Source organism: Vicia villosa, linkage group LG6 (assembly GCF_029867415.1).
Source record: "Vicia villosa cultivar HV-30 ecotype Madison, WI linkage group LG6, Vvil1.0, whole genome shotgun sequence".
Lineage (NCBI taxonomy): Eukaryota > Viridiplantae > Streptophyta > Magnoliopsida > Fabales > Fabaceae > Vicia > Vicia villosa.
Genome location: NC_081185.1, coordinates 146,617,691 through 146,639,738, shown reverse-complemented (window position 1 = coordinate 146,639,738; position 22,048 = coordinate 146,617,691). Strand labels below are relative to the sequence as shown.

The 22,048-nt window shown below is 35.9% G+C and overlaps 3 protein-coding genes across 8 annotated transcripts; 2 read left to right on the top strand and 1 right to left on the bottom strand.

Moving 5' to 3' along the window:
• The first annotated feature begins 4,194 nt into the window (after positions 1-4,194).
• Positions 4,195-8,694, top strand: LOC131610381 (adenylosuccinate synthetase 2, chloroplastic). Of its 2 annotated transcripts, XM_058882319.1 has the most exons (5): positions 4,195-4,605; positions 5,489-6,181; positions 6,315-6,626; positions 6,816-7,016; positions 8,313-8,694. In XM_058882319.1, exons 1-4 carry the CDS (start codon positions 4,321-4,323, stop codon positions 6,984-6,986), a joined length of 1,461 nt encoding a protein of 486 aa, XP_058738302.1. In that variant the 5' UTR covers positions 4,195-4,320; the 3' UTR covers positions 6,987-7,016; positions 8,313-8,694. The 2 variants fall into 2 exon arrangements, with proteins under 2 accessions (XP_058738302.1, XP_058738301.1); XM_058882318.1 differs by lacking the exon at positions 8,313-8,694 and having other exon boundaries at positions 4,196-4,605; positions 6,816-7,346.
• A 4,833-nt stretch (positions 8,695-13,527) lies between these two features.
• Positions 13,528-17,744, top strand: LOC131610378 (oligopeptide transporter 5-like). Its single transcript, XM_058882311.1, has 2 exons — positions 13,528-13,698; positions 13,779-17,744. Exons 1-2 carry the CDS (start codon positions 13,624-13,626, stop codon positions 16,020-16,022), a joined length of 2,319 nt encoding a protein of 772 aa, XP_058738294.1. The 5' UTR covers positions 13,528-13,623; the 3' UTR covers positions 16,023-17,744.
• On the bottom strand, positions 17,703-20,676 carry LOC131610380 (oligopeptide transporter 1-like). Of its 5 annotated transcripts, none has more exons than XM_058882317.1 (4): positions 20,555-20,655; positions 20,376-20,460; positions 20,245-20,279; positions 17,703-20,118 (listed from the first exon to the last, which is right to left on the bottom strand). In XM_058882317.1, the coding sequence occupies exons 3-4, from the start codon at positions 20,245-20,247 to the stop codon at positions 17,905-17,907; spliced, it is 2,217 nt and encodes a 738-aa protein (XP_058738300.1). In that variant the 5' UTR covers positions 20,248-20,279; positions 20,376-20,460; positions 20,555-20,655; the 3' UTR covers positions 17,703-17,904. The 5 variants fall into 5 exon arrangements, with proteins under 5 accessions (XP_058738300.1, XP_058738297.1, XP_058738296.1 ...); XM_058882314.1 differs by having other exon boundaries at positions 20,381-20,460; XM_058882313.1 differs by having other exon boundaries at positions 20,398-20,460; positions 20,555-20,647.
• Positions 20,677-22,048: the final 1,372 nt, after the last annotated feature.

Genomic DNA, 22,048 nt, shown 5'->3' with positions numbered 1-22,048 from the left:
CTCTGTTATAATTGTGAAGAAACAAATATTTCCCTTATAATTGTATTACCTGAAGAAGGTCCCTTGTCCTAGAACTCAAGGAAATCTTGCTCTTAACATTTATTTTTTATGTTTTAGTTTGAACAAATCTAAACCAATTATCCAACAATGTTGGACTTAAGCATTCCCTTACTTAGATGACTCTTTATTAAATGTTTTATAAATATATTTAAAAACTTCTATACTATAAAAATTTAATTACTTCTCCAAATCCTACACATACTCACTTGCAAGGGTATTTAAAAATATTAGTACGAGACCTTTAACAACTAATTTTCACTTTATTAATAACTAATGTAATATTAATATTCTTCTACTACTTTTTACTTCATTAATAACTAATTTAATATTTGTATATTTGTATGTCACACATTTAACGTGGGGTGGCAAACAGGTTGCCCAACAAAAACTCAAATTTGAGTCTCAAATTTTACTTTGCGCCGCACAAAAGTGCGAGTGGGGCAAGAAATGTCAGCGGACACTACATCTTTTAAGTTTAAAAAAATATAAATTGTGTTAATTCACATGTCTGCAAAAGTCTGTAAAAAACTGAACGGAACCGTCACATTAAAGAGTGGGGATCTAAATTCTTGACCCATCCTATATTAAAATATGGGCAAGACGGACATGCTAAATAAACTGAATCCATTTTACCACCATACCTTTAACCACCAAAGTAGATATTTGTATATCAAATATTTGTATTTGATCTACAAAGTAGACATTTATAATATACCGACTATTATATTTCTTGTTGTAAATTCAATGCCAATAACTAAGTATAAAACAAGGAAAAAAAAATAAAGAACAAGGAAGAAGAAGAACACAAGAATTAGTTATAACTGCTATTCTTTTACTTTCTCTTAGAAAACAAGATTACAAGTTAACAAGAATAACAAATAATCTCTCTCACCCTAAATTAGGATTTGCAGTGTGCAATGATGAGAGACTAGTATGCTATTTATAATAAAATCTAACATACTAACTAATGGAACTTTTCACAAGGCCCATTACACAAGCTAACTTAATAAACAAGCTAACTTAACAAGTTAGAGTTTAAACCCTAAAACTTATTTTAACATGCTAACAATCCTGACATCTTCGACACTTGCATGCTAGTTCCATCTTCGATTACAACATGCATATTTCGACACCAGCGTGTGAACAACCTTCGACTTCATGCGTAACCCTATCGAACTGTCGAACCAAGAAGCTACCCTTCCACCATATTAGAGTTCGATCCAACATCTCACAAATCTCCACCTTGGACCTAACTCTACAATCGCCATGTACCTGCTTACAAGACTTACTGCGTATGCTATGTCGAATCTAGTACACACCATAGAATACGTCAAAGAACCAACTATATTAGCATATGGGATGTTATTCATATAGGCTCTTTCGACATCAGTACTGGGACACTGATTAATACTCAGCTTAAATTGAGGGTTTGTTGGAGTCACAATAGGCTTTAAGTTCGACATACCAAACTTGTCGAGAATCTTCCGTAGTCATGTCTCTTGAGATAAGCATAATTTCGAATGCTTTCTATCTCTTCGAATGTCAATCCCAAGAATTTTGGAAGCAACTCCTAGATCTTTCATATCGAACTCCTTATTGAGTTCAGCCTTCACCCTCATCATATCTTTGACATTGTTGCTTGCTATGAGGATCTCATCCACATAAAGCAACAAAATAACAAATGAATTACCAGGTCGAAATCTGAAGTACACGTAGTGGTCGAACTGACTTCTAATGAAACTTATGCGTGCCATGAACTTGTCGAATCTCATATTCCACTGTCGAGGAGATTGTTTCAGCCCATATAAAGATCTTTTTAGCTTGCACACATAATCTTCCTTCGCGTTTTCGACATACCCTTCAAGTTGCCTTATCATGATCGTTTCATCTAGATCACCATAAAAGAACGCAATCTTCGCATCCATATGTTCCAGTTCAAGGTCGAACTGTGCCACTATGACAAGCAACATTCGAATGGACCTATGCTTCACAATAGGAGAAACTACATCATTGAAGTCGACACCTTCTTTCTTAGTGAAACCCCTTGCGACCAACCTTGCCTTGTATCTTTTCGACGCTACTTTTTCGATTCCTTCTTTAACTTTGAAAATCCATTTACAACTGACTAACCTTGCTCCAGCAGGTTTCTTGATCAGTTCTCAGGTCAGATTATCATGGAGATATTTCATCTCATCATCCATGGCCTTCAACCATTCAGTCTTATTTCGATTCATCATAACTTCCTTATAATCTCTAGGTTTATCATCAAGAACCTCCCTGGCAGGGATTAATGCATAAGCTATAAGATCTGCATATCCAAGTCTTTGAGGTGTCTTGATGACTCTTCTCGACCTATCTCTTGCCAACAGGTAGTCATCGGCAGTTTCCTCAACTTCCCCGACATCTTCTACTTCTTCTCTTACTTCATCAAGGATATGCAATTAAGCATCAACTTGCTCCACCTCAACATGAATCTCTACCTGTTCCAACTCTTCTGCACTTCGACCATCATCATCATTAGTTTTCTTGAAAGCCATCTCAGCTTCATTGAAAACTACATCTCTACTAGTGATACACCTCCTGTGACCTGACTCTAGGCACCATAGCCTATAAGCTTTGACTCCTTCAGGGTATCCCATGAACATGCATTTCAGAGCTATTGGTTCGACATTATCTTCCCTAATGTTAGCATAGGCTATGCATCCAAATACTCTCAATTTGTCGAGATTTGGTGGATGTCCCGACAAACTTTTTCAGGTGTCTTCATATCTAACATTGTCGAAAGACATCTGTTTATCAGATATGTTGTTGTCAAAACGGCCTCATCCCAAAACACCTTCTTTAATCCAGCACTAGTCAACATGCATCTGATTCTCTCCAAAATAGTTTGATTAAACCTTTCAGCCAAACCATTTTGCTGTGGAGTACCTCCAGTAGTTTTGTGCCTTGCAATACCAGAGGCAACACAAAAACTGTCAAATGCCTCATTGCAAAATTCAAGGCCATTATCGGTTCTCAACCTCTTGACCTTCCTGCCAGTCTGATTTTTGACCAGATTCTTCCAACTTTTGAAATTCTCAAAAGTTTCATCCTTAGTCTTCTGAATAAATACCCATAACTTCCTAAAATAATCATCAAATATGGATAGAAAATACCTTACTCCTGAATGTGATGGACACCTTGCTCCTGAATGTCAACACAAAATAGAGAACAATACCTAATAAGAATAGGAGAAAGCGGGGACGATAAACAATGAGTGCGGTTAGGATAACACAATAACGAGCGGTAATGACAATTGACGAAAACGAAAACAATCAACTATAAGTGTGGTGACATTAACGATAAAAGTGAACAGCAATGGTTACGATTGATGGCAACGATGACAATCAACAATGAGTGTACTGATAAAGACAATATTCACCAGAGATATTGATGGTGACATGAAGATCAACCTAAAAAAAAAAAGACAATTTAATTAAATTATGTGGAAACATAGCCTAGAAACTAAAAAAAAAACCATATATGTTGTTTCTTGTTGATCACTTTTGTTTGTTAAACAAAATTTATCACATGTCAACATAGGTCAACATATAATGTAGGGTTAAATATAATGTAGGGTTAAATATGTTTTTCGTCCGTATAAATATCTCAACTTTGGCTTTTACTGCCTATAAAAAATATATTGACTTTTATTCTCTATAAAATTACTTTTGCACTCACTTTTGGTCCCTCTACAGGGACTAAAACTGAGTGCAAAAGTAATTTTATAGAGATTAAAAGTCGATATTTTTTTTGTAGGGACTAAAAGCCATTTTGAGCAATTTTATAGGGACTAAAAACATATTATATTTAACGATTTAATGTATTAACTTGATCATCTAATGGTAGAGTGAAAGAAAATCACTCTAAAGTACTCGCACGAATGTTATAGATTCCGTTTTTCTTATCTGTCACCCCTTAATAATAGTAAAATAATCGTTATATAGGAGATCAAATCGCAATATGGCATATATTATGGCACATTATAACCTCTTAACAAAAAAAAAAAAGAGTTATTTTTAGAAAAAAACTAATTTAAATATTTTACAATTTAGAAGATGTAGTAGCCAATTGAGGACGATTGTGAGTTGATTACAATTTGAAGGACTATTTGGTCTATTCCTTAGTGGAACATTGAGCCCTTTTTGAAGCGTTTCTTAAACGCACATCTTGTTCCATTCACCGTGTCTTGCTCCGTTGTTCCTCTTCACTGTTTCAACAATGACCATGTCGTCACTGCGTTTGGATTCTCACGCAATATGCACTCCTCAGCCTCAACGTCCCTTCACCTTCAAGCACTTTCCTTCCACTCGAAACGTTGTCGTTTGTTCCGCAAAGCCAATTGCGCCGCCTCCTACTAAACTCACCGCCGCCGGTTCTACCGCCGGCCGAATCGAGTCGCTCAGTCAGGTCTCCGGTGTTCTGGGTTGTCAGTGGGGCGATGAGGGGAAGGGAAAGCTGGTGGATATCTTAGCTCAGCACTTTGAAATCGTTGCACGTTGTCAGGTTTTGTTACTTTTTCCCTTTTTATATCAAGTTCATTCCTTTTACACTTTTTAACCCTAGTTTCTATGCTGCAAATCGTGGGTAATGCTTGGGTTTCTGTGATAATTTGTATAGATTATGATATGATGATGATGGAAGTTTTGTCTTAGGGTTGAGTGAGTTGGTTTTTGCTGGTTGTTTGATACCATACTTGTGATAATTAAATTGATACATTCACATGCATAGTAAAATATCTGGAATAATTTATGATTTTTTCCAGTGACAACTTTTAGGTCATAATCATAACCTAGGAGTATCAGTTTGTGAATTATTATGGACTAGACGAGAGAACTCCTGTTGTTGAAGCAAGTTTAATTTTTGGTTTTGTGGTGAAAAAAATTGATTTTAAGGGAATTGATTCTATAAATTTGATTCGGGAAAAAATGAATTGAATGTAAAGTGATTTGTCTTTGGGTAAATTTCTGCAAAACTGAGTTGAACAAGAAATTTCAGTGGAAAAATCACATTTAGACTCAAAAGCTACAAATCTTATCTTTAAGGAGAGTCAATTCTGAAAAGCATAATCAATTCTACTATAGAGAAACCAAACATGTCAAAATCGATTCTACACACCCAAAATTATACACCCAGAATCAATCATGGGTGTTCCAACTGTTTTTTGCAATTTTTTATTAAATTTTTTTCTTAACTGATTCTTAGTGGTTGGTAGGCTAAAGAACATTTTGATTCATGTGATTGATCACTGTTAGGTGGACGCTTTTTGCAAGGTTTAATTTTGCTCGGTGTTGGTGGATGATTTTTGGTCATTTCCGTCCTCTTTGTCCCATCATTTTTTTATTCACGTTATTTTGTACTAATGATTTATGGTTACTTTTTTTTATAGGGTGGAGCTAATGCCGGCCATACCATTTATAATGCGGAGGGGAAAAAGTTTGCCCTTCATCTTGTTCCTTCTGGTATCCTTAATGAGGAAACACTGTGTGTTATTGGTAATGGTGTTGTAGTACACCTGCCAGGGTTGTTTGAAGAAATCGACAACCTTGAGTTAAATGGGGTCTCATGTAAGGGAAGGATATTGATTTCGGATCGGGCCCACCTGTTGTTCGATTTCCATCAAACTGTGGATGGGTTGAGGGAAGCTGAGCTATCTAAGTCTTTCATTGGCACCACCAAGAGAGGCATTGGACCGTGCTACGCCAGCAAAGCTAACCGCAATGGGATTAGAGTTGGTGATTTGCGGTACTTGGAAACTTTACCTCAGAAGCTTGATCTTTTGTTATCAGATGCAGCATCGAGGTTCAAAGATTTTAAGTATGGTCCGGACGTGCTCAGGCAAGAAGTGGAGAAGTACAAGAGGTATGCTGAAAGGTTGGAGCCATATATTGCCGATACTGTGCATGTTATGAATGAAGCTATAACACAGAAGAAGAAGATCTTGGTTGAAGGAGGACAAGCAACCATGTTGGACATTGATTTCGGTACTTATCCCTTTGTTACTTCTTCTAGCCCATCAGCAGGTGGTATATGCACTGGTCTTGGTATTGCTCCAAGAATAATTGGTGATTTAGTAGGAGTGGTAAGTGTTTATTGCCAAATTTACTATTAGCTTAGGAACTTTGAATGTTTATCTCCCCAACATCGATGATGTCAACAGTTTAAACATATTTAACTCTGGCAGAATGGTTCTTAAATTTATTTTGGATGTGCAGGTGAAAGCATACACTACAAGAGTTGGTTCTGGTCCTTTTCCAACTGAAATTTTGGGTCCAGGAGGTGATCTCCTCAGATTTGCTGGGCAGGAGTTTGGCACAACTACCGGCCGTCCTCGACGATGTGGTTGGTTGGATATAGTTGCCTTAAAATTCTCATGTCAGATCAACGGTTTTTCATCATTGAATCTGACCAAGCTGGATGTTTTGTCTGATCTCGATGAAATACAATTGGGTGTTTCCTATAAACATGCTGATGGCACCCAGGTCAAATCATTCCCGTCAGATCTTCGTCTTCTCGAGCAATTGAAGGTAAATATTGTTATCCTTCCCTTCCACTTCATTCCCACGATTTTCCTCAAATCCTGGATAATATACCTGAGCACTTGTATGTACTTTATTAACATATTATCAACAAAGGTTATTCTATTGTTATTATTGTTCTAATTGTTCGGGATTTTTTAATTTACTTTCTAATGGCCGTATATTTTCATATTGTAGGTGGAATATGAAACACTTCCTGGATGGAAGACCGACATTTCATCGATTAGAAACTATTCTGACCTTCCAAGAGCTGCACAGTTGTACGTGGAAAGGATAGAAGAACTCGTTGGTGTCCCTATTCACTACATCGGTGTTGGGCCTGGACGTGATGCTCTCATATACAAATGATTTTCAGCATGTACTTCCATGCCACTACAGGCAAGTTTAGAGGCTTTCTACGCATAAGTTTTATTCCCACTAACTTTTGATTTGGGATGAAAGCACATTTCTAGTGACTAGTGAGGATTAGCTATCTATCTTTGGCATTTTTACCTCTTAATTTTGCAGTACTTGCTGAGAGGATGTGTTTTTGATGTAAAATACATGAATTAGATGTATGGTTTTGTATGATGATAACATCTGCTCTCAGTGTTTTCTATTATGCAGTAGAAAATAATGTTGTACTTGTAATGATCCCGAGGTTGAGTTTCTAATGTATCCGAAAATTGCACTCATGATTTTGTTCTATGTAATCCTTATTCTCACTTATCTATCACTTGTTTCTCTCTGCATGCATTTCTTGGTGTTATGGTTTAGATTCAGATTGATTGGTAGCTTGCTGTTTTCTTGTAACTTACTATAGAAAGACGTTTTGTTTGCATAATCTGTGATCATTGCATATGAATATTACATGAAACAAAGTTTGGTTGAATGGTGAATTATTGAAAGCTTTTCCAAAAAAGATTGATGAATCTGTTGCAAGTATAGAGACAGAATGTTGCAACAGAATATTGTTTGATGAGATTTCCCATTTAGTAATGGTATTTAAGCAAATGAGCACATCCACTAAATATGTTGAAAGACATTGCCAAGTGTTTGAAGATTAAAATGGCTCGTTCAGATCATGAATCATTCTTGTTCTGCCTATATTTCGATGTAAAATGTGCTCCAATGTAATTGAATATTCAAAGTTCAATTGCTCAATAATTCTGGGGAGTTCAACTCAATGAATAACATGGGATACAAAAGCCAATTTATAAAATAATTAGGATCCTAGTTTTCATCAATACAAAAAGAATCCTAGCTAACTAGCACTTAGGTGTAAAATATCAATTTCTCAATATATAAGATGCCAGTAAAATCAAAGTGTTTGTTTACCCAACTACCCCACATTTCCATTTTATTACCCACAATATCCATTTTTTCCCATATATCTCAATAAACTAAACTTTTAAAGCATTTTTTTTATAGGGGTTCCATTCCTATTGGCAGAGGTGCCAATAGCCCATTAACACTCTTATGTTTTATTTATTTTATTTTTATTAATGTAATATTTAATTATTATATATTAGTATTATTTTATAATAATACATCTTTAATAGGGGTTGTCAATTGTATTGGAGCTTACATGTTGCAAATTTTATATAAATAGAAATGTATTGTGAACTATTTCTTCACATCTTTTTTCATTTACTTCTCAATTTTTTTACTCATTTTTTCTAACATGTGTTACAGGAACTGTCCCTTTTACGTGAAATAAGTCTCTTCTTAAGATTGAGTTTAAGGTCTATTGGGATTTCGAGTAGTTAAAGGCATGCCTGAACTATTGGTTAATAGAAGAGCTGAATACAGAGGAAAGAATGGTTAGAATGATAGATAGACTTGTTTCATACATGTCAATTGTGGATGATGATATCCAGTATCATTACATATCAGTTAAACATGATATTGACATGTCATGTATGTTGGACCCTGAAGAGGGTGGAGATGAAATATTTTGATTGATGGAATGTATTAGGTCATCTAAGCAGTATTATGATTTTAATTTGTTGTTTGTGTTGTTCTTTTGGTATGTTGTTGTTTGCGATGTTGCTTTGGTGTGTTGTTGCTTTGTTATGTTGTAATATGAAGTATTTATTTAAATAATATAAAGTTTGCAAGAAATGTAACAATAAAATGAGCTTCTGCTAAGGACGTAATCCGGGGAATACCGGGTTCGATTCCTAGGTGGGAACAATACTTGGCCAGTGCCCGTACCTCTCGGCACGAGCTCTGGATTACTAGGGCCCCTTTCCCCTAGGAACCAGAGTGCGAAAGCAAAAAAAAAAAATGAATTTTTAATTAATGCTAGTTCCAACAATGTTCAACGATGTTCATTTCAATTATAAGAATGTGTTGTTTGAGTGATCTATTGTCTTCCTACGCATATTTTCATTGTGGTAAATTACACCCCCTTGATATGTAGGTCAAGGTTGTCAGAATCAAGTTTTTACCTTGACTCGTTTTACCTAGGTAAAATCGAAACGTAAAATCATAGAGTTTACCTCATATTAAAATTATATTAAATTTATATATACGACATATGTATACTTATATAATATTATAAATTATTTAAAATTTTAACTTAATTATAAAGTAAAAATATACTATATAATCATAATTTTCACAAACTTGTATCAAACTACATAAATTGTCCACCAAATCATAAAATGTAACATCTAAAAGATTATAAAAAAAATAATAGTTTCATAAGTTGTTCGAATTCACAAAAAACAAATCTTTTCATCTTCATCTTCAACTTAAACAAAAGTTCAATGCTTCTACAACATCATCTTCATTAGAACATTCATATTTGACTTGATTAAATTCATCTCCAAATGTTAAAGATTCTTTAATATTATAACAAAGATATGAATGTGAATAAAATTAAAAATTCATAGAGAAAATTTTATGGGCCAAAATATAAAATTTGATTTATAAATTTTGACTTAAAAAAAGTAAAATCAGGTCAAAGAGTAAAATCCAACGATTTTACACGATTTTACATGATTTTACACGATTTCACCGATTTCAGGACGATTTAAATCACGTAAAATCGTTACGGAATACGATTTTACATAAAAAGGTTTTTACCTGCGATTTAACACGAAATGCTGACCTAGAAACGTGAAATCTATAGAGTTTAGGTTTTAAATCGAGATTTTAACAACCTTGATGTAGGTAGTTATTCATTGTTGGATAATACTGAGAAGCTTTTGTTGTAAACACCAAATAGGTTCACGATTGTGTAAATGTGGAAAAAATGCTAGAAATCTTCATGGGAAACACTAGAACATGCCGCAATGACATGTAAGCAAGACACCTGAAAGGTTTGAAACTTTTTGCACTCGCGCCAACCTTTTTGTAAGTCGATACAACAATGTTTTATTGGCCGTCCCTCATTGTAGTCCACTAGACACTTAAATACCAGTTTTGACGGTCAAATTTTATAACCAGATGTATGTTTGATTTGCCAGTTTCCTCATTCATCACCTTCATGCAATTTTCTAAGAACAATTGACTCAATTGTAACACTGCATTCTATTTTGAACCTCTATTAGTGAATAATGCTCCTAGCTTGTAGTAGGTCACTCTCACCAACGTTGTTATGGGTAACTTCCTAGTGCCTTTGAAGGCGGAGTTCATTGATTCAACAAAGCTTGTTGTCATGTGATTCCGCCATTGACCCAAGTCAAACACCCTTGTTCACTTCTTCACTAGAATGTTATCCACCCACCTTAAAGCTTGCTCATTCGACAATCTTATTTTATTATGGTAGTGTCTGAATGATGTCTGGTTTAAAGTATACCCTGCATTGTAAATTTTGTTAATTTTAGTGTATACATTTAATCGTAGATTCTGGGTGCAATGACAAATAGAGATACTTACCCATTTTTATATCTTTTTTGCAAAGATTTTTGTCTTTGATTTTCTGCATGAAGTTTTGAGCAATGTGTCTTATGTTGTAGACATGTGCAGAAGGAGAATTTTTCCATCCATTTTCTATGTTATCATACACACTCTCAATAAAAGCATGTATGTCGGAAATCAAACAAAGGTAGACTTGCAGAGTCAAATGCATTCTTAAATTCCTAAGAAAGAAACTCCAACCACCAATGGTCTCACCTTCCACCAAGAAAAAAAAGGAAAAATATTATTATTACCATTATGTGTCATGACCATATGTAAAGTTCCCTTTATATTTAATGTATAACCACGTTCCTTTAATTTGAACAACATGCAAAACCTCGAATGCATGATTGAAACACCTAGAAGGGTCGGTGGAATACTATGGTTCCATTATTACAAATGCCATCACTTATAGATGTAGGTAGTGCCTCCATTACGACTACTTTATCAATAACATATTTTTGAAGTGCCAATAAATAATGTGGAAGTTCATTGTTTGAAGTTTCCTAGTTACCGCAAACCTATTTAACAAACTCATTCCTTGCGATCCTTGCTTTATTATACAAGAAAGTATAATTGAATATATAAGCAATATGAACGATTATGATACTCACCTTGGCTAACAGATCTTTGCCCATAAGAGGAAAAGTGTTTTCCATATTACTTGAGAGTTTCGTTTTCGATGATCTGGTAAAAGATTGGTGGTATTATAGCTATAAGGTTCATCAATTGAACTTATCTCCCAACAATCACTTCACTTTCTATAAGACGCTCCTATACGGAACTTGCAAAGCTCGTTATGAAAAATAACAACATACCTTCGTGCATATGAGCAATCGATGTTATAATCAATCGAGTGTTCCATGTGATATTTTTTTATGGCTAACACATAATCAATTTTTGTGCTGAATTCGTATCCCACATTTAAGCCCATTTACAACGGGATAACATTGTTGTACATGAATTCAGAGGATAGCTCAACTTCATCCAAACACAAGTTCGTCATGTGTTAAGGTGGACAATATGCATACATTACAAGAAAAAGTCATTGGTCATCATTGTCCATCATCAGAAACATCATTGTCGTCTTCAAACAAAGAATACAAGTGATTGATCTGAGCCTCATTTTGCTCACTGAATTCTTGATTCAGGTCGTTCTCCTCTTTGATATCTTCATTAGAAATAACATAGTTGGTGATTCAATTTCAGTTTGATCCAATATAGTTTAACCCGAATGTTTCATGTGTAACAAACATGTTTTCAACATCTTCGTTATGTCGAACTTTTAATTGAAAAAATTGACATTATTGTTTTAAAAAATTCCATTTATCAAGTTTCTTATCGTGGAAATGTACCATAGTAATAAGGTTAAATTACATTTTTGTATGTATCAGAATATTGCAGATCCACTAAGGTGCTTCAAAGATAAACACAAAAGTAAAGTGTCAGGCCAATGGGCTTTTGATAATTGGAAAGACTTCAACAAGGCAGAGAATCGTCAATGGAGAAACCTCCATAACTTTGTCATGGCTGACTATGTTATGCTAACCGAATGTAAACCAAGCCCTCAATACATGGGATGATATAAATCATTTTCAATTAACTTTCAGTTCGTACCTAGATTGTTAGTTGACCCATATGAACAAGCATCATCTTTAAACGTCCAACAAAGTCAACACCAAACATAAACCCACATTCCAGCATAACAAAATTACCAACTCAAACAACAACCTTTCATTAACATCTAAAATTAATACATATCATATCCTCTATCCCAACACAAACAAATTACCAAATCACATTACAACCTTTCACTAACACCCATAATCAAAACATGCCATTCACTCAATCCCAAAACCAAGATTATAACCCTGTCTACCAAAAACAACCCCGACATTTTAATTCATCTTTCATACAACAAACATCAACCACCAACCCATCATACCAATACCAATACACACACCAAGACGTCAAACAAGCATCAATTACCACGCACCACAACAACAAATTCCCTTTTACGCAACACAACAATTCATACCAAATCCACCGTTCCACCTAGAATGTTATCGCATAACCAACACCAACCCAAACAGCAAAACATCAATACATTGAAAACACGGGCAACTAATTAAATTGCGGTACCACGACAAAATTCAATACGCTCTTAGATATTCTTTTTGGAATGATGGTACGAGGACTTCTTCTAAGCAACTTCAACAAAACCAACCGATGCCTAAAAAAATAATTAGCACCTTGCCGGTGTGGAACCAAAAGTCACTTAGATGGATTGCATGGATAGTGTAAAAAATTATAATACAGTTATTATTATAATCAAATAATATTTTATTAATTTTTCTAATTACTTTTCTTTACCAATTTTTTATCGAATAATTTACTATGTAAAATTAAATAATTACCCTAATTAACAATAATTAAATAATAGTTTTATATAAATGATAATTTTAAAAAATTAATTAACAAGGATTTAAAACAATTGAATAATAATTTTGTATTAAATAATGATTTAAACAAATTAATTAACAATGATTTAAAAGAAAACAAATAAAATTAAAATTAAGAAGAGACTTTAAAACTATTGGTCCCTCCACTTAAAAAGTATAAGTAGGATTGGCGAAACTGACACTATAGTAAAAAAATAAAATATTTGAAAGTGGAGTATGTATATTTGAGAAATATAAGCATTGTCGGATATATATAGTGTGGAAAACAATGGTATAGGGGTAAAAAAGCTGAAAGAAAATGGTTAGTAATTATTTAGAAGTTGATAACAATTTCAAAGTACCGTGTGTGAAAAGTAACAGATAAACAGTTCTGTGAACAGGGGCACAATAAATCAGTATACAGTCAGCAACATTATTCTATAGTTAAATATCTACAAAGTTGAAAAGGATGGATGAATTCTCACGTTGATTCTAAAATCTCATACAGTAAAGCATATAGAGGTATATGAAGGGGCGTAATTATAATAGTGCATGCTACCTCATTATCTGTTCCAAGTGACAAACTAACACAACATCATTCAAAAGACAAACACTCATCATGGAATAGTTGAAGTCTGTCCAGGTTCATAGCAGCAATGAAAAAGAATGCATCACCTCAGTCTTCTGAGCATTGCATGTCTGTTACCACTCCTCTTCTTGATCTGGAAAAGGTAACTAGCTACTTTCACTCTCCAACTCCAATTAATTTATTTATAATAATTGATTTTTGGTAACTTGTTTTATGGATTAGGAAGCTGAGATATCATGTAGTGGAGTAACTCAAAATAGGGACATAGAGGATGCAGAGAAAGATGACTATAGCATTAATGATAGTCCCATTGAGCAAGTGAGGCTAACAGTTCCAATCACTGATGACCCTTCTCAGCCAGCACTCACTTTCAGGACATGGATTCTAGGACTAGCTTCATGTGTGCTCCTTGCATTTGTGAACCAATTCTTAGGCTACAAAACCAACCCTTTGAAAATCACTTCTGTCTCAGCTCAGATTATTACACTCCCACTTGGGAAGCTTATGGCTGCAACACTTCCTACAAAACCAATTCAAGTCCCTTTCACAAGTTTGTCTTTTTCGTTGAATCCAGGGCCATTCTCTTTAAAGGAACATGTGTTGATAACCATCTTTGCTAGTTCAGGATCTACTGGTGTTTATGCAATAAACATTCTCACAATTGTTAAGGCTTTCTATCATAGGAATATCCATCCTGTAGCGGCTTATTTGTTAGCGCTATCGACTCAGATGCTAGGGTATGGATGGGCTGGCATTTTCAGAAGGTTCCTTGTTGATTCACCTTACATGTGGTGGCCTGAAAACCTTGTGCAAGTGTCACTATTTAGGGCATTTCATGAAAAAGAAGAAAGGCCTAAAGGAGGTACTTCTGGGCTGCAATTCTTTTTCGTAGTCTTTGTAGCTAGCTTTGCGTATTACATTGTTCCGGGATACTTTTTCCAAGCAATATCAACCGTCTCTTTTGTTTGTTTGATTTGGAAAGATTCAATCACTGCGCAACAGATTGGTTCGGGCATGAAAGGCCTCGGTATCGGTTCGTTTGGTCTCGACTGGAACACCGTTGCTGGCTTCTTAGGTAGTCCTTTGGCTGTGCCTGGCTTTGCCATCATCAACATAATGGCAGGATTTTTATTGTATATGTATGTTTTGATTCCAATTGCTTATTGGAACAATTTATATGATGCAAAAAAGTTCCCCCTCATTAGTTCTCACACATTTGACTCTACCGGTGCAACATACAATGTTACTCGGATTCTCAATGCCAAAACTTTCGATATTGATATGGAAAGTTACAACAATTACAGCAAGATCTATCTGAGCGTCACGTTTGCCTTTCAGTATGGATTGAGCTTTTCAGCTCTTACATCTACTATTTCGCACGTGATTCTCTTCCACGGAAAAATGATTCTACAAATGTGGAAGAGGACCACGAGTGAATTAAAACATCTCGGAGATATCCATACAAGAATCATGAAGAGGAACTATGAACAAGTCCCTGAATGGTGGTTTGTCACCATTCTGATTCTAATGGTCATGATGGCCTTAATATCCTGTGAAGGCTTCGGCAAGCAGCTCCAACTTCCATGGTGGGGAATCTTACTTTCGCTAGCAATTGCATTAGTTTTCACTTTACCTATTGGCGTCATTGAAGCAACAACAAACACAAGAACAGGTCTCAATGTATTCACAGAGTTGGTTATCGGTTACATCTATCCAGGAAAGCCACTAGCTAATGTAGCTTTCAAAACCTACGGCCATGTCAGCATGGTACAAGCACTTGCTTTTCTTGGTGACTTCAAATTAGGCCACTATATGAAAATTCCACCAAAATCAATGTTCATTGTGCAGCTTGTTGGCACAGTAGTTTCATCATCTATTCACTTTGGAACAGCATGGTGGCTTCTTACATCTATCGAGAACATATGCGATGAGTCATTGTTGCCAAAAGGTAGTCCTTGGACATGTCCCGGTGATGATGCATTTTACAATGCTTCCATCATATGGGGAGTTGTAGGGCCAAAGAGAATGTTTACCAAAGACGGCGTTTATCCTGAGATGAATTGGTTTTTCCTTATTGGTTTTATTGCACCTTTTCCAGTGTGGCTTCTATCTATCAAACTTCCTAACCACAAGTGGATTAAACTCATCAACATTCCTATTATCATTGTAGGTGCTTCTAGCATTCCACCTAGGAGATCTGTGAATTATATTAGTTGGGGAATTGTTGGAATATTTTTCAATTTTTATGTTTATAGAAAATTCAAAGGTTGGTGGGCTAGACATACTTATATTCTTTCAGCTGGTTTAGATGCTGGAGTTGCTTTTATGGGTTTAGTGCTTTACTTTGCTCTTCAATCTTATGGTATTTTTGGTCCATCATGGTGGGGTCTTGAAGCAGATCACTGCCCTTTGGCAGGATGCCCTACAGCTCCAGGTGTACATGCAGAGGGTTGTCCTATTCCCTGACTTCCATGTTACTATTCCATCATCAATACTGCCTTTTCTTGTGTTTATGATATTGAACATGTAAATATACTAAACCAAGAACCTGTTTTACTTTGATCTCTTTGTATTTAAACTATCTTGTTTGACTTTTCAGTAAATTTTTTTCGTGATACAAGAGAGCCTAAACCCAAAAGAAGAATAACTACTCTCTAACAATCCTACTATAACACCTTCCAACAAAATCTGCTAGATAAATGGTATTTAGATCTTGAGGACAAACATCATAGGTCCTAATTCCACCATTTTGAGTCACACATAATCTCGCGAGTGCAAATGCAGGCATATTTATTTGCTTCTCTATAAATCTTCCCTACCTGATGGATGAAACTGATAGAAATATGGTATGATAATCCTGGATATCTTCAAGAATCGTGTTCGTTCACTTTCCGAACAAAGTATTTCGACCATATTCTTGTCTGGGTTCACGAAATCTTTGCGGGGATAATTCTCGAAGAACAATCTGTTTCTGACAATAGAGAACAAATCAGAATGTAGAGAGGAAGTATAATTTCGTGTACCAAATCGAGGCCAAAAGACTCCTTATTTAGGAGACCAATAACAGAAAACGAACAGACACACCTTTTCGGAAAAAACAGTTATGTCGGTTGGGAAAGGGTGCAACTATTCAAAGGAATTTTTCGAACGGGGAGCTGCCCCTTGGACCCCGGCAGGGCGCTGCCCCGCACTCCGCCAGGGGCTACGCCCCTTGGAACCCCGTTTCTATTATTCGTATTCAATTAAACGTTTGTCTCGACGAGCGTGTACTCCGCACCACCTTAACTCGTTTCAAACTTAACGCATAATTGCATTGGCCTAAAATAAATCACATTACTACCAAAATACATTGATGATACTAAAATCACCAACAGAAACCCTAATGGAGATACTTGTGCCTACAGGCGACGTCCTACGGGGTACTATCAATCAAATCCATAGAGGACAGACCATCTCCTGAGTAGGGTTTTCCAAAAAGGGGTAACCAACAAGAGGAGCATTAATTGTAATTTCAAGCTTTACTGCGTAAAAACTCTTCGGCTCTTGGCCCATGCACGCCTCGCGCTTTAGAGACTATATATCACTATGTCTATAATGACATACTAGGACCTTAAAGAATCCTCAATGGAGGGCGTGCTAGCTGTGAACGACCTCGATCATGATATGTTGAGTTAACCGCTACAAAATAAAGAGAGACCTCTCCTTACCACGAGGCCGACTCGATAATGGATGGTCGAGATGACTCCTTCTACCTGCAGGTGTTGTATTGTACTGTTAGAGTCTCTTACTAAAAGCACTTTGCCTCTATATGCCTCATGCTTGACGGATTGTATAACTAGTATATGCAAAATGACTCAATGTGGCATAGGTGAGTTCAAGTTGATCTCAAGTCATGTCGATTGAACTCGTCGTTCTTAGAAAAGAAGACATGGTAGTTAATGACCATAACGACCACACTCAAGTAAATTAGACAAAGACGTTAATGACCATAACAACCATGCTTAGACAAAAGAGACAAGGTTGTTAGTGATCATATAACAGTCATGCTAATACAAGAAGACATTGTCATGAATAGCCATAATGACCAATCTTCCACAAGGAGACATGGTCCTTAATGGCCTTTAAACGCGCACACAAAAAAATACATTTAAAACAGCAAATGAAGTGGTATAGCCAACTCCTTTTTCTTGAGACTTTTACAATGCATCAATACTGAAAAGTAAAATAAAATAGCTCAAATACAATGAGATCAAAATAAAACATGGTCTTTGTTTTATACATTTATATATCCAATATGATATTCATTTGACAATATTGGCGATGGTCTGATGAAATGGTAACATAGAAGTCAGGGAACAGGACAACCCTCTGCATGTACCCCTTGAGCTGTGGGGCATCTGGCCAAAGGACAATGATCTGCTTCAAGACCCCACCATGTTGGGCCAAAAATACCATAAGATTGAAGAGCAAAGTAAAGCACTAAACCCATAAAAGCAACTCCAGCATCTAAACCGGCTGAAAGAATATAAGTATGTCTAGCCCACCATGCTTTGAACTTTCTATACACATAGAAATTGAAAAATATTCCAACAATTCCCCATGTAATATAATTCACAGATCTCACTGGTGGAATGCCACATGCACCTACAGCGATAGTAGGAATGTTGATGAGTTTAATCCACTTTTGGTTTGGAAATTTGCGAGAAAGAAGCCACACCGGAACAGGTCCAAGTAGACCAATAAGGAAGAACCAGTTCATCTCAGGATAAACGCCGTCTTTGGTAAACATTCTCTTTGGCCCTACAACTCCCCATATGATGGAGGCATTATAGAACACATCATCACCGGGACATGTCCAAGGACTACCTTTCGGCAACAATGATTCATCGCATATGTTCTCGATAGATGTCAGAAGCCACCATGCTGTTCCAAATTGAACAGATGAAGAAACTACTGTGCCTACAAGCTGCACAATGAACATTGATTTTGGTGGAATTTTCATATAGTGGCCTAATTTGAAGTCACCAAGAAAACCAAGTGCTTGTACCATGCTGATATGGCCATAGGTTTTGAAAGCTACATTAGCTAGTGGCTTTCCTGGATACATGTAACCGATTACCAACTCCGTGATCACATTGAGACCTGTTCTTAAGTTCGTTGTTGCTTCAATGACACCTATTGGTAAGGTGGATAATAATGCAATTGATAGAGAAAGTAAGACTCCCCACCATGGAAGTTGGAGCTGTTTTCCGAAGCCTTCACAGGCTACTAAGGCCATCATAACCATTAGAACCAGAATAGTGATAAACCACAAGTCAGGGACCTGCTCATAGTTTTTCTTCATGATTCTTGTATGCACATCTCCGAGTTGTTTTAGTGAACTCGTTGTCTTCTTCCACATCTGTAGAATCATTTCTCCGTGGAAGAGGACAGCGTGTGAAATAGTGGCTGTAAGAGCAGTGAAGCTCAATCCATATTTGAATGCGAACGTGATACTCATATAGATCTTGCTATAATTGTTGTAACTTTCCAAATCAATGTCAAAAGTTTTGGTATTGAGAATGCGAGTAACGTTGTATGTTGAACCAGTAGAGTCAAAGGTGTGAGAGCTGATGAGTGGAAACTTTTGAGCATCGAATAAATTGTTCCAATAAGCAATTGGAATCAAAACATACATATACAATAAAAATCCAGCCAGTATGTTGATGGTGGCAAATCCAGGAACAGCCAAAGGACTACCTAAGAAGCCAGCAACCGTATTCCAATCAAGGCCGAATGAACCAACACCAAGGCCTTTCATTCCCGAACCAATCTGTTGTGCAGTGATAGAACCTTTCCAAATCATGCAAACAAAAGAGACAGTTGATATTGCTTGGAAAAAGTACCCGGGAACGATGTTATACACAAAGCTAGCTACAAAGACTATGAAAAAGAATTGCAGCCTAGACGTTCCTCCTTTAGGCCTTTTTTCTTTTTCATGAAATGCTCTAAATAAAGACACCTGCACAAGGTTTTCAGGCCACCACATGTAAGGCGAATCAACAAGGAACCTTCTGAAAATTCCAGCCCATCCATACCCTAGCATCTGAGTCGATAATGCTAACAAATAAGCCGCTACAGGATGTATGTTTTTGTGATAGAAAGCCTTAACAATTGTGATAATGCTAATCGCATAAACACCACTAGATCCCGAGCTAGCAAAGATGGTTATCAAAACATGTTCCTTCAAAGAGAATGGCCCCGGATTCAACGAAAAGGACAAATCTGTGAAAGGGACTTGAATTGGTTTTGTGGGAAGTGTTGCAGCCATAAGTTTTCCAAGTGGGAGTGTAATGATCTGAGCTGAGACAGAAGTGATTTTCAAAGGGTTGGTTCTGTAGCCTAAAAATTGATTCACAAATGCAAGGAGCACACATGATGCTAATCCTAGAATCCAAGTCCTGAAAGTGAGTGCTGGCTGAGAAGGGTCATCAGTGATTGGAACTGTAAGCCTCACTTGCTCAATGGGACTATCATTAATACTATATTCATCAGACACTCCTCCAGTTGGTATCTCAGCCTCCTAATACAAAAAAACAAAGCAAAATGAAAGAAACCAAATATAGTAATAACAAATAACATCAATTTCTAATGATATCCACATTAAATAAAATAAGAATCAAAAGAAAGAAACTCGTAGCAGCAATACCATGGTTGAAGCTAGTCAACATGCAGCTGTTGTTCCTGTGAAAAAAAATTGAAAAACGTATGAAGAAACAGAAACATAAACCATGTTTTACATTGAAAAAAAGATCTGCAATCAGTAGAATCTATCATCACTTTACGCTGGCACAGTTGATACCGTTCAAAGTTATTCTCTCAGTCAATAACAAATATTCTGTTGGACCAAATACCCTCGTTGAATCTAACGAAAAATATATCACTACAATCAAAATTTGTTATATTATGGAATAACATAGCCTTTTGTAATTCAAGAATCCAAATGTCAAGCAACTTACTTGCATTATTACACCATGTATGAGAGTTATTCTACAATAGCCTGAGCTCCTTTAAGATGCCATCACTGATTTAAATAAATAAAAAACACAAATGATAAAAGGATTATAGAAAAGCAATGGAGTTTATAGTTATAGAAATATACATTGGAAGACATGAAAGATAAAAATGATAAAATAAATAGTAGTGTATGAACTCTACATTGCAACACAAAGTCCATCGAAGAGATTGGACAGTTCAGAGATAAGAAAAAAACAAGAGAGATTGAAGTGATTGTAAATGTAATTTCTTTTTCATCTCATATCTCCAATAAGTTATTTTTCACTAATTTATTGGTTAATAACCCTTCAAATATTAACAAGCAGTGTGTTTTCCATCTTCTTAAATTGCATTACAAATTTACAAGTTACGTACAATTTATAATGAGTTTTTTCAAAAGCGGCGCAGTAAATTAATTAGTTGTCTCTTAAACTATCTTAGCTCGTGTTTGGTAATATGGTTAAAGCCGTTTTTACTGTAATTTTGAGAAGCTAGTGAGTGTAGCTTCTTGTTCACCCGGATTTTTCACCGTAATTTCTTTTATCACTAAACATAGGCTTAAACTATTTGGAGTTAACATCTTAGCTGTATACACCAAGCTACATTATAATTTTGCAAGTTTTGTTTTTCTCTTTGGTTACATGAATATTTTGTTAGCTACATTATAACTGTGCAAGTTTTTTTTTTTTTCTCTTTGGTTACTATTGAAGAGTAATTCAATATTCAGAAGATGGACTGATCTTCTGATAGTTACTCAGAAGATAGTATTGACCAGAAGATGCTGTCTGGGTCCCATTAACTTAGCTGTTTAGTAGTAAGGGTACTTTAGTATTTTGTAGTACTGTACTGTTTGTACCTTAGACTTGTTCACTAAGTTTACTGTTTTAGGGCTTATGTGGCAAGATTTTCTTTTCTTATAAATAGCCTTGTAATAGCTATCATTAATAGTAGAATACAACATTTATTCTCTCATCTCTTTTGCGCCGTTATTCTATTATTCTCTTTGTCACCATCTTTATTCATTGTGCACCAACAATTGGTATCTAGAGCTCCGGTTCCAAACACAGGGAAACACGAGTGAACGTGAGTTTGTGTGACTGTGTGATTGATTTTGTTTCTGGGAAACAAAGTTGTGTTGAATCACATTTTTCTTGATTGTTTGTGGGTTGGGAAACACTGTGTGAGTGTGAGTGAAATCTGTTTTTGTCTGCACAAGTTTAAAGATGAGTGGAAGCAACTTGAATACCAAACTTCCAGTTCTTGATGGTAAAAACTGGAATAGATGGATGATTCAAATGCGTGTATTATTTGGTGCTCAAGATGTTCTAGATCTTGTCACTGGAGGATATATTCCGGTTGCAGCGGATGCAACGGAAGAACAAAGAGAAGCGCATAGAGAGACGAAGAAGAGAGACCAAAAGGCGTTGTTCTTCATCAATCAGTGTGTGGATGTGAAT

What these genes read in the sequence shown, in the direction of transcription:
- LOC131610378 (XM_058882311.1), top strand. Translation starts at nt 13,624, where the DNA reads ATGAAAAAGAATGCATCACCTCAGTCTTCTGAGCATTGCATGTCTGTT. An exon ending in CTCTTCTTGATCTGGAAAAG is followed by an intron (nt 13,699 to 13,778) that starts GTAACTAGCTAC and finishes TTTATGGATTAG; the next exon opens with GAAGCTGAGATATCATGTAG.
- LOC131610381 (XM_058882319.1), top strand. Translation starts at nt 4,321, where the DNA reads ATGACCATGTCGTCACTGCGTTTGGATTCTCACGCAATATGCACTCCT. An exon ending in AAATCGTTGCACGTTGTCAG is followed by an intron (nt 4,606 to 5,488) that starts GTTTTGTTACTT and finishes TTTTTTTTATAG; the next exon opens with GGTGGAGCTAATGCCGGCCA. An exon ending in TTGGTGATTTAGTAGGAGTG is followed by an intron (nt 6,182 to 6,314) that starts GTAAGTGTTTAT and finishes TTGGATGTGCAG; the next exon opens with GTGAAAGCATACACTACAAG.